Source organism: Neophocaena asiaeorientalis, unplaced genomic scaffold (genome assembly GCF_003031525.2).
Source record: "Neophocaena asiaeorientalis asiaeorientalis breed wild unplaced genomic scaffold, Neophocaena_asiaeorientalis_V1.1 scaffold16, whole genome shotgun sequence".
In the NCBI taxonomy this organism is placed as follows: domain Eukaryota; kingdom Metazoa; phylum Chordata; class Mammalia; order Artiodactyla; family Phocoenidae; genus Neophocaena; species Neophocaena asiaeorientalis.
Genome location: NW_020175446.1, coordinates 4,328,929 through 4,341,787, shown reverse-complemented (window position 1 = coordinate 4,341,787; position 12,859 = coordinate 4,328,929). Strand labels below are relative to the sequence as shown.

General features: G+C 41.7%; 1 protein-coding gene across 1 annotated transcript; it reads left to right on the top strand.

The window, feature by feature from the left end:
- Positions 1–6,079: 6,079 nt before the first annotated feature.
- Positions 6,080–10,554, top strand: LOC112415203 (zinc finger protein 705A-like). Its single transcript, XM_024768066.1, has 5 exons — positions 6,080–6,091; positions 7,753–7,879; positions 8,600–8,654; positions 9,855–10,021; positions 10,190–10,554. Exons 1-5 carry the CDS (start codon positions 6,080–6,082, stop codon positions 10,552–10,554), a joined length of 726 nt encoding a protein of 241 aa, XP_024623834.1.
- Positions 10,555–12,859: the final 2,305 nt, after the last annotated feature.

Sequence of the window (12,859 nt, the reverse complement as noted above, 5' to 3'; positions counted from 1 at the left end):
AACTTTTAAGGAAAGTAAGGTGTGTGTTTTTAGTAAAGAAGGTATGAGGAATGGAATTGCATTTTATTAAGGGAAAAGAAAGTAAGTCTGGTTGGTTTTGGAAGGAAAAAAATAAAGGGGTGGATACAGAAAGTGATGGAAGTTTTGTGGAAAGTGAACCCTGAGAAAAGAGTTTTGTGCATGGTCAGGATTGACTAGGTTTAGAATAAATTTAATTGAGTAAATGAATTTTAAATGTAAGCTGGTGCAAAACCTGAATTTGGCCTTTCTCTGTTAAAAGGACAAGTTTTCTTAAAATGTTAAACTGCCTTTGGTAACAGGTTTTAAGTTCTTTACCTTTTAAGTGATCTGCTATGTATTTGCCTTTAAAATCTTTTATTGTGGGGCTTCCCTGGTGGTGCTGTGGTTAAAAATCCGCCTGCCATTGCAGGGAACATGGGTTCGAGCCCTGGTCCGGGAGGATCCCAATGCAGCCAAAAATAAAATAAATTAAACAAAACAAAGCAAAACCAAAAAAATCCCAACAACAACAAAAACTAACCATGCCCTATTTCGAAGTCTCTTGCATTCGGTGGCCCACACTCTGTCTGTGGAGCGTGTTTCTCTCTAAATAAATCTGATTCTTACCTATCACTTCATCTCCAAATTCTTTCATGACAAAGAAAGAACCTGAAATTCACCAGGAACACTAGGCGCAGTGAAAGTATTATACTCAATAATGATGACTCTGAAGACGGGTCTGTATTAATTAGATCAACAAGCTAAAGCCACCTTCAATACCAGGTATCAGTTTGATGCTGAATATTTTCTAGGTTACATGAGCCCAAAATTCATCCTGGCCAGTTTTGTATTCCTGAGCATATAAGTACTTAGTTTTGTTTTTCTTTTTTAGTCAATTAAGTAGAGTTCTTTTACGAATTAATTTTGGTGATACCATACATCTACAACACACATAGACACATACAAACACACCAACAGACCTCATAGCTCTCACTTCAAAATTTCAGCCCCGAGTCAGGTACAACAACGTAAAACCCATCAGTTTACAAAAGAGATTGGATTAAAATTGGGTTTCTGGCAGATGGAGCAAATCAAGCTCGCTTGTCTAGACGGCTCAATCTTTTTACTAATATTTACAGAAAAGACACTTAGGATTTCTATTTATACCTTGCCCTCTTTTAAAAGGATGGCAGAGATAAGGGTTCCTGACAAGACCAGATAGGACATTTGCATCTCAAAGATACAGGCAGTTTCTCCTAGGATGACTTTCTAAGATAAGTAAGGAAGGTTTGGGGAGCGGTAAAAGGATTGGTGGGTTTTGGATTATTTTTGGAGCCACACCTCTGGTCCTGTAAAGACTAGATTTGTAAAGCAAGGACAGTATTTTTTCTTTTTTTCAAAGAATTGGGTGGCTACCTCAACGATATGGAAGGGCTGACGTACCCATTTACCTATGTTGGAATGTTTTACTTCTAGCTGCTGTGATTCTTCCGCAATAAGAATGCAGAAAAAAGCATCTCTTAAGTCTAGGACTGAGAACCAGCCGTATTCTCCCGGAATAGTTGTGAGCAGAGTGTATGGATTAGGTACCACAGGGTGTGTCTTGGACTATTCCGGGGCACGAACCCGTGTCCCCTGCATCGGCAGGCGGACTCTCAACCAGTGCGCCACAAGGGAAGCCCGAGTTTGGCCTTTTGACTGGGAGGATAGGGGTGTTATATGGGGGGACCTGCCAGGTTTAATCAGTCCTGCTTTCGAAAACTTTTCCAGAATTGGCTAAATTCCCTTTTGGGCCTCTTGTCTCGGTATATTATTTTAGATTAGGTGTCCCAGCATCCCTTTTGCAAAGGAGATCTCATCCCCAAAGGGGTATTGGACATCTGGCATATATAAGAAGCTATGTTTCAGGGTGAGGTCCCCTAGTTGGCATTCTAGAGGTTGTAAGAACAAACAGGTTTGTACTTCTCCAGAAACTCCCATGACCACGATAGACTGAGATGTTTTCTGTGCAACCTTAGTATTTACCACAGAATATGTGGCACCCGTATCTACTAGAAAGTCAACCAACTTGTTCCCCACTTGTCAAAGTTACCCGGGCCTCTAGTGGGGAAATTAGAATCGGATGCCTCAAGTCCAAGGGAGTCCCCCGGCCTCTTCATTCAGTATCAGTGTTCCTCTCTTTCCACCATGTGAGAGGCTCCTGTCTCCTTTTTATTATTCTCCTTCTTATTCTTTAGTCTCGGGCAATCTTTTCTCCAATGCCCTTCCTCCTTGAAGTAAGCACATTTTCCCTTCCCCAATGGTTGCTTACCGTCCTTTAGGTTACTCGCCTTCCAGGAATCCAATGCCGCTGCCAGAAAGCTGCCGTTCAGTTTGCACCTTCTTGCTTCTGTCGTCATTCCCTGTTGTTGAACACTTTAAAAGCAACATGTACTAATTGAGAAGGGTTCATTCCACATACACCATCTAACTTCTGTAATTTTCTTATATATGGGGCGCTTTGTCCAATGAAGGCCCCTTACGTCCTCAGGGTCTGTATCTGTGTAGTGCCTATAACCTTGATAAATCTTTTCTAGAAACTCCGATGGATCCTCATTGGGTTTTTGTTTTATCTCCTGAATTTTGTTAAAGCTCTTTTGTCTAGGTCTGCCCTTGGGTTTCCTTTCGACCGCTGCACTATAAGGGTGCAGCCCTCTGACTCCTTTCCTCCTGATGCAATAGCATAAATGCTTCTACATATGGAATCTCGTCTCTTTCCCCTGGTCTTTTGCAAAACACTTCTAATTGCGAGATCGTACAGTAATTGAGTGGGCCATTCAGGAGCCATCTGTCCTCTGATCCTAACATATATTGGGTCCACACCCCATTACAATAGTATATCACCTCTTTCTTAGTCATAGGCTCATGGCTATGTTTTGCCCATTTATCTAATATACGCCCCAAAGGGCTCTCCTTTGGGATAGATGGAATATTTCCCATTTTTTAATAAGTTTGATAACACCAAAACACGCAAACAAATTCCAACATCGATGCAGGCAAATGAACAGGTTCCCAAATCAGGTAGAGTCCAAGAACAATTCCCCTCTCCAACAGGGTAGCCCAAACAAATGCAAAACAAATTGAGGGGGGAATTTGTTCACAGTAGTACGTACGAGAGCTACATACTCTGCAAAGAGCGAGTCTCTCAGAAGTTTGTTGATTCCTTGCTCCAACTGCCAAGTGCTGGGGTAGCCGGTGCCTCTTCAGGGAATTTTGAAGGGAAGATCCTCAGGAGAAATAGTCCCAGAAGCTGCTAGGGCCTTGTCTCAAAATTCCTAACCGGGGCCGGCTAGCCATGATCAGCAAGGCTCTTGGCTGGCTAAGCCAAATTTGTTACCGAGTCCAAGCTCACTCTGCTCGCCACATGACAGGCCAATAAATTGGAGATGAGGTGTTGAGGAAAGGAATAGTGACTTTAGCCGGCATCCAAGAAGATAGCAGACTAGGTCCTAGAGTACCATCTTATCAGGGTCTGGATGCTAGTTTCTTTTATAGAACATAGAGGGGGAGAAGGTGAGGAAGTAAAGTAAGAAAGGCCATAAGTCTTGCAAAACACCTGGTTTGGCCAGCCTGGGAGGGGGCTGTGTTAATTTCTTCTTTCTTGCAGCCATTCACGGGTGGACAGGGTCAGAATTTCTCCCTGTGAGCTGAACAAAGGCACTTTAGTTTATCATTCAGGCAGAGGGACAGGGTTCCCAGAGGCAGGCTATTATGTATGCTTATAGCTACAGACAGATAGTAACAAAAGCAATAGAGAGCAAAGGTTAAAGTAAAAGAAACAGATCCAACATGGAGTCAGATTTTTTCTTCCCTGTTACAAAATGTATAAATCAACTGTGAATGGCCTGGAAGTAAAATTATTTACTATATTTTACTATGTAGGGACATTTTTTATTGATTTCTCCATTAACCAAGAAATAAAATATAAAATTATCTTCCCATTTTCTTTGGACAATTAATAAATTATTAACATATTCTTGAAAGTTCTACATAGCCAGTGCTTTAAGAGTCAAGTTCTCCATCCCAATAATATAACTTATATTGTCACCTCATTATTTACATTTCAGCTTTTCATATTTTCTCATCTTTCATTTTATTTGTAAGTACATGTTTCCTCCAGGGAACTCCAGCTTCATGTACACAGAATTCCGTTATGTCTGATGTCCTGCTTTATTTCCAAGACACAGAATGTTTCCCCATACATAGAATGCACTCAAAAGTATTTATGGATGAAAAAGGATAAATGGATTTTCCTAATATCCTTTTACAATGTCGTTTCATCTTTGCTCTCCAACCGTGTGTGAGGGTTATAATTTTATATCAGTCTGGAAAATCCAATCCAATTGAACAGGGTGTGTGGCTCACAGACTGAAGCCCTATTAGAGTCTAGTTAGGGTGTGTCCCTGGAATGTAGCCAGATTAGGATTCCAGTAAAAGGAAAGTCAAACAGAAGAGACATTTGTCCCCAGAAGAAAAACAGAACAGGAGCAGTTTGGGATGGTGGAGGAAGAAGAATTGGCTGCTTGCGGTGGAACTTGCCTCTGAATCTATTTTAGCTTCACTAGCTCCTCTGATTTTGGGTTCTGGTAAATTCTCCAAACAGTGAGTTGTGAGATGGCTTCATTCCCTTAAAATTGTCTAAGTCATATTTGTCTTTAGACTTTTGTCCTATCAAAGCATCTTCTTATGGTCTTTAAATTTTATTGTGCCAAGATTTATTTTATCACTCTCATAATTCTAGATTTGACTATTTGTGTCTTTTTTGGTCCCAACAATACGGTCACTACCAGCCACATGTGGCTATAAAATTTAAATTAATAAAATTAAATAGCTATATTTCACTACCTCTGTAGTGTTACTTAAATTTCAAGTATTCCATAACCACACATGTGTGGCAGTTACTGTATCGTACAATGCAAATACAGAGCACTTCCTTCACCTTGCAAAGTTCTATTGGCACGTTGATCTGTATCTTATGTGTTATTTTTTGTTGTAAATACTTCATTTCCTGCCTTTCTGGATTAATTTCCTTTTATGGGTTTCATCAAGCGATTTTCTTCATTTGTTTATTACATGTCTTGAGATAGATATTTTAAAATAAGTATCTCAAGATAAAATAAATCTCTTGAGGTATTTATTTTAATTATTAAAAAAATTAATAAATATTAACCTTTGATTCTTATTACTTGAGAGATGGAGTTGCACAGGGATTCCTAGGTATATTGGTTCTTTCTGCTTAGAGGGATGCCCTGTTGCACATGCCTGGGGATTTCTTGCATAACAGACAGGGGCTTACATATTCCTATCTATCTATAGAGTAAATAACCTGAGAGGAAAAAATAACCGTCCATTTCACTCTGAATGTGCCTTGATGTCAAAACCAAACATAATCCACGGCCAAGTCTGAATTCGTTTTCCTAGATCTTCCTTCCCTCCTTGAACACTCCCATGTTCTCTGGCTAATCCAAATCCCACACAGTATTTCCTGGGGGTCCCTAAGGCATAGTGAATTGTCCTGGGTAAATGAGTTAGTTGGCCATAATATGTAGTTTATCTGTGGGTGCATGAGGCAAGAGAACGATCTGAGGAGTTGCAGAGTGTTTCCCTGCAGGAGGAAACCACCGTCTACATGTGGCATGAGTCACGATTCCCGAGAGTTTGAATTAAGGAGGACATTGAATCATTCTGGATACCCCAGGCCGCTGAACACACAAAACTCAAGGCTTATCATGGCTTATTTGTAAGAGATCCGTAGTTTGACCTTCTTTTTAGCATCCACGTCCTTCTAACGTGCATCTAACATCCTCCTAACATGTTACCCTGCAACGAAGATTCTTAGAGCGCATCAATTATTTTGGTTTGAGGGGCTGGGGGTCACGCCCAGGTGACAGTTTGGGGCTCCATTTCAGGTGGGTCTAGAAATTCTGCACAGGACTGGAGTCTCATGGCTTCTTCTCCCTCCTCAGATTTACCTGCTCAGTGCTTAGATTGCCTGTGAGTGAAATCCCGAGAAAGACTCCTGGCGGCTAAGTTGTTGACAATGGAGCCTCTGGTGAGTAGCGACGCCTCCTTCTCCCGAAGCTACACCCCGAGTGCCATTAGATGGATGAGTTTTTCAAACTGGCTCGTATGTTCTAAGTGTAGTCAGGCAGTGTTCAGTCATCTGAGCTCAGATTACTTTGCTCTAGGACTCTGGGATAGTTATCACGGGTCAGGATTAATCAGAAACTAATCTCGTTCTTTAATTAAACTTATGAGAGCCGGCACTAGTCATATGTATTTACAGAAGAGATAAGAAAACTTCTTTTAACTCGTTCAACCCTTGTCCTGATTGGCAAACAAAGATTAACTTGTTGACCGTTTTTGGATGTGCTAGGCTTAGGAGTTGGTGATGGCAGGTAGCGGAGCTGAGGAAGGAGCAGACCTTCCAGTCCCTGGAGAGTCAGAGGTTACAGCCTGTGATGTAACGAATCCAGTGTTACACCACCTGGTGTGAGGCTGTTCAGTGTTGACAAGAGCAGAACACAGGTTTAGAACTAAAGGGGAATCATTTTACTTTTTCTCTATTTGAAACCTTTCACAATTGTTCAGTATATATGCACTACTGAAGAGTTCTGAAAAAGTCACCAAGCTATCATTAGCATTCCTCCCCCAAATCACACATTTTATATACCTGTTAGTAATTAACCGTTTATTCATATTTGGTAACTGGAAGGAATATGTAGGGAGGAGTATTTTCTTAATTTTTCTAAAAAGAAAGGAGAAAGACTAGAGTAGGTAGAATAAAATTAGGTTCTTTTATAGATTTTTTAAAAACTGGAGAAAACAAAACCAATAACTAGGCTTCTTTCATCCTTCAGCATGGAGACAAGATTAGATTACAAGAGAAACCGTGATAACTAAGGTCTAAGTCCCTGAGAATGTAGAGAGTGGGAGTCCTCCCATCACAGTGATGGTCAGGCTAGGTCTGTCCTTCACTCCAGCTACCCGAGTCCCCGGCTTATGCTTCTGAACCATCTGACCTCAGAGTTTGTTATGAACACCCGTGTCCTATAGCATTAAGAGGAAACACCTCCTGGTACCTAGTTCTGTATGAATCTTGTTCACTTCTGAGGAATGCTAGGCATTCCTTCGTAGGTCTTGATTGATAGAATAATGTATTTCTTGTAGGTTTGCTAGACAGAAACCACTTAATAGAAAAATACTTTGGATGTTTTAAAGCTCATAACAAGTTATTAAAGCAGTTCATATTTGGGGAATGAAAGGTTCCCCTAGGCAAATAACTTAAGACAAAAGTCATGTTTTCAAAGTAGCCCATCATGGTTATTGTTTGTCTTGTCATGAATCTGTAGAGTTCCTTGAAATTATTAGGGAACAGAAATTGAGTTATAAATTTGCAAGTGAGTATTTTATAATCAACTGTCTGGAAGTCCTAATTCCCAGGTTATTAAAAAAAATGTCCATGTCGTATTATAACACACTTCAAGTGATATTTCTGTAAAATAAAGCTTCATGACGTCAGAGTGTGTAGGTTTCTGTGAATGTACCTGAAAGGCAGACACCAGCTCAGCGCTGGCAGAGAACCGAGGGGAACCCCACACAGAGCGTGATCCTTTATCCACCCAGACCCCATCACCTCCTCATCTCAACCCTCCCACCCTGGACAGTGGTAGGGACTGCTCTGTCTAAACCAGAACATCCCTGATGTTTTAGGAATCAGTGACGTTGGAAGATGTAGCGATCAACTTCACCCAGGAAGAGTGGGCCCTGTTGGACACATCCCAGAAAACCCTGTTCAGAAACGTGATGCTGGAAAATATCACCCACCTGGTCTCCGTAGGTGAGTCTGTCAACACGGATGTACGTGCACGTGTGTTCACTGCATTCATTCACTCACCGAACAGGCATTTAGATCAGCTTCCCCGTGTCCCACTCCAAGTCCTTCCTGCTTCTTTGATAGTCCTCATAACTACTTAAAACGAAGATGTTTCTTTTCACGGCACTTTGCATTACTACACTGGAAAGTAATCTTGGCCACATTTCATACCTCTGTGGCTACTCAGTGTTTACACTCAGAACAGAACTGGGGACTCAATGGACATTTTAATGCATAAGTAAATGGATCAAATATTTTAAAAATGATTCTTCTGTTCTAGTCACTCCATGAAGGCTTGAGACCAGAGTCGTGTATATGACATAATTTTGATGATTCCTGTAAGGCGTATCCTTACTGGCTCCTGTTTGAAAGTGATATTCAGCCTACTGTAGAGTCTTTTAATCTTTCCCATTTGGAAAACACTGAGGATTCTGCAATCTCTCTTTGAACCTGTGCATAGGCATCAGCCGCTAGAGGGCCTCACTGTGTTTGCTGCTGCTCTGGATTTCCTCCTGGTCTGCTGAAGGACCTTCACTGTTTTGTCTGTTGAAGATGTTGTTGCCGGCACTGACCTTCAATTATCTTTGTATTTTCCTCTTGCCCTTACCCTGGACTTGAGCACAGCAAAGGGTAATTAGCCCAGACTCAAAATCCAACACTTTTTTTCTTTTTCATATCAAACAGGGTATCAGATCAGCAAATCAGATGTGATTTCCCAGCTCGAACAAGGAAAAGAGCTGTGGAGTGAAGCAACAGGATGCCTCCAAAGCCAGAGTCCAGGTAAGAATCAGGGGCCTGTGCTTCACTGAAAGAGTTTCAGTCAGTGTGTTAAGTCCTTGGAAACACCAAATGAAAGTTTTATGAAGTGAGCGATATGTTCTAAACTGGAAGTGAGGACATTGGGCTGAAATTCTTCATGTTGTTATCATTCCTTGCATCTAGCAATGAAAATTCATATTACTTCCTGCCATTTTCTATTCTTTAGGGAAAAGGGTGCTTGTGGACTCACTGCAGTTAAACTTTCACATAGTGATTCTTGTTCTGATCGCCCCATTTAATGTGTTTTCCATCATTTGCTGACCCAATGTCTCTCCACCACATGACATTTTTATATTTTAATCCTCCTTTTTTCTAATAGACAATGACTTTTAAAGTATTTCTACTACCTTGAGTATTTCTTTATTATACATTGTTTCTCCAACTAAGTGCCAACTTTTGAAAGATACTCACATGGACGTTGGTTTTTGTTTACATTTCTGTTTCCCTAATGCCATTCTAAAATCTATATTTTTTCCATTTCTTTAGATGGTGAAAGTCTGCTTAGACAAGAAATGATATTCACGCAAAGTGTCTACAGGAAGCACATATCTGCCACCATGCCAATGGTAAGTTTCATGGGTAGAACAACAGTCATCCAAATGAAGGACCTGGCAGTGAGATAAGTTGGCAATTGAGCACAATTGCTAGTATGTAATTAAGTGGAGATTGAGCTCTTTCTGGGAATATTTTTGGATAGGCTGAAATCAGTTAAGGAATTAATATGAACTCAAAACGACAACATGAGACCTAAGAAAAAAAGGCCGTTGCACAAACGTTGCTCATCTCATAGTCTTTACAACAGACTGAAGTCTTCAAAATTAATCTGATATCTGGGTTGGGAAACTATAAAAGAGAACGTTTGTGCCTGCAGGGGAGTAACACAACATGTGCATGCAACTGACACTGGAAACATTTTAACAGGAGACTACAACTGACTGATGCTATAGGGTGTAAATGTAGAGGAATGAGTGTCTGCATAGATGTGGACAAACCAGTAACAGCCTCCTATCTCTTTCCCAAAGCAGGTTTCTCACACACAAGAGGATCCTGTTGGATGGACTGATTTGAGTGATGAATTTACTCCTAGATCTTCACCTCAACATTCACCAATTCCCTTAAGAAGGAAAAGTAATGTCAGCAAACAGCATGGAAAATCACTTAGTCAAGGGTCATTCCTTGACGGACAGGATCACATTCACACTAGAGCTAAATCGTTTGAATGTCCTCTATGTGGGAAAGCCTTTAGTACTTGCTTTAGGCTCAGCCAACACAAGATGATTCACACTGAAGAGAAACCATATAAATGTCGTGTGTGTGGGAAAGTCTTCAGTCAAATTCCCCTCGTGAAACGACATGAGAAAACTCACACAGGAGAGAAGCCATATAAATGCTGTCTATGTAAGAAAACTTTCAGTCAAATCTCTTACCTTAGAAGACATGAGGAAATCCATCCCAGAGAGAAGCCCTATGAATGTCATCTGTGTGGGAAAACCTTTAGTCAACGTTCTGGACTTCGCACACACAACAAAATCCACACTGGAGAGAAACCACATGTATGTCTTCTGTGTGGGAAGGCCTTCACTCAAGCTTCTGAACTGACTCGGCACAAAAGGACCCACACAGGAGAGAAACCCTATGAATGTCAGCGGTGTGGGAATGCCTTCAGTCAGCATGCAAACCTGAGAAGACATGAGAGAACCCACACTGGAGAGAGGCCCTATGAATGTCAGTGGTGTGGGAAATGCTTCGGTCGTGACTCTTCCCTGAGACGACATGAGGGAAGCCAGCACTGGAGAGAAAGTCAGGAGGGCCCTCAGTAGACGTTCTGACCTGAGATGACATGGCGTCATACATGTGAGGAATGTGGATGAAACACCAGCATACCTTTAGCATTTAACCACACCAAGGTTCACACCCACTAAGGAAACTCTGTCGGTAATCAATATGGACACTCGTTCAGGCATCACACTCCTCAGTCCAGACAGGCATCACCTGTGGATGTGGATCCATACGTGCGTGCCCTCTCTCTGTGGCAAAGCCTTTAATCATTGGCCTAATTTTAGGTAACTTAGTAGAACTCACTCTATAAATACAATATGGGTGTTTTCAGCAACAGTTCCCCACTCTAAAGACCCTAGAGCAGTGGTCCCCAACATTTTTGGCACCAGGGACTGGTTTTGTAGAAGACAATTTTTCCACAGGCTGGGGGGGTGTGGGGTGGCATGGGGAATGGTCCAGGCGGTAATGCGAGTGATGGGGGGCAGCAGATGAAGCTTGGCTCTCTCTCCTGCCACTCACCTCCTGCTGTGCGGCCGCGTACCTGACAGGCTGTGGACCAGGTGTTGGGGACCCCTGCCCTAGAGACTTGAGCAGAGGATAACCAACCCCTAGTTCTTTTTTGATAATTATTCTTCAACACGGGCCAACTCCAGGTGGAGAACAACTAAGACTGTAATGACTGTTAACAAACATTCAGCTGATCACCAGGCTTGATGTGCACAAGAAACTCCTCCAAGAAATAAACACTAAAACAAGAACGAAGATGTAAACTCTTGAGAAATACCCAAGTATGTTGAGCAACACCAAAGCATACTTATAAATAATTCATCCTGAAGAAGTGAGTCAATGTAAAGTCATGAGAAATTCTTTCTTCATAGAGCAACCTCTCTGGAACACGTGTGCTCAGACTGTACAACACACCCTCAGTGTCGTGAAGGAAGGGAAGTCTTCAGTGATCACTTAATTCTTAGTCAACATTAAATTCTCACACTGAGGATGTAGCAATCCTAAATATCAAAGTGGAACTACAGCTAGATTTCGTATCAGAAAAAACTGACCCTCTGAGTGGGAGGGGGAGCCTCTTAAAGAATCCTTTAACACACATTCAGGCAAATTGTGATTTACGGAAATACCTCTTCATGAAAATGTAGCATAAAATGGAGAGTGAAGTGATCTAGCAATACAGAATGTAGAGTTTGGAAGAAATTAAAATTTGTGTATAGAATAATAGTTGCAAATATTCAAACAATAAAGTCTGTGGCTAAAGGAGCCAAGTGTTGGTGTCTGGTTTTCTTTGTGCCCCTGTAAACACAGGGATTCAGATCTGCACTCCTGGAAAGTGGGCAGAGACTCAGCCCCACTCTTTGAGTGTCCCCTTTCTCCACAGCTCTTTCCACACAACTCACCTCCACTCATTTCAACATCCCTCAACCCCATCTACCCTTTGAGGCCCTGGTAGTGACATAGCTCTGATCTTCAGCTCCACTGGCCAGGTTTCCCAGAATGTCACCAACCTGGTCAGGCAAGGTCATGAGGAAGTCTCAAAGACATCTATCTAGTCCTACACTTTTTGAGGCCCCTCAACATATTTCTGCAGATGGAAACCACCGGGGGCTAAAGAGACAGGCATCTCTGCCCTCCCAGACCTCAGAAATATCTTTTGTTATTTTCTCCCAAAACCTCTGAATTGAGCTAAGTGGATGAAGAGTTCCTTTCAGGATCGTACTGTCTATCTTATTCAGCTGATTTCTGAATTATGCACCCAGCAGTCTCACTAAAGAGGAACCCAGCCTCGCTACCCCCACATAAGCTCATGGAATAAGCCTCCAGGAATATAAAATGCCTAAAACTATCAGCCATCATGTAAGCCCGTTTTTAAAATAATTAGTGCAATGTACTTTTCCCCAAGAAAAAAATGAATGTTCTCACAAAGCAGATCTCCCCACTTTGTCTGCAGGACTTGGAATTTATCCTTCAACACAAACCAATATTGAACATAAATCTCAAGGGAAATTCTTCCAGGATATCCACTGGGATAACTTGTGTTCTTGTAGCACAAAGTAGCACAATTCCCAAACCACAGGCCTGAGTCCCTTTACAGGAACACATACAAGGATGATACTGACCCATCATTACTTTTCAAATCTCCACAAGGGATTCTGGGGAAGAGTCAGGGTGAAAAACAGTCCTGTGTGAGGAGGATGAGCAACAAATTCTATTGTCTATCGATTGTGACAGATTTCCTTCCCTGGGTATGAAAGGCTTCACAAGGTCCTGTGAGCTTGGAGCAGCATAAAAGTCAGCTCAGAAAGAAAACTTGCCCCATGGACCCTTCCTCGGCCACCT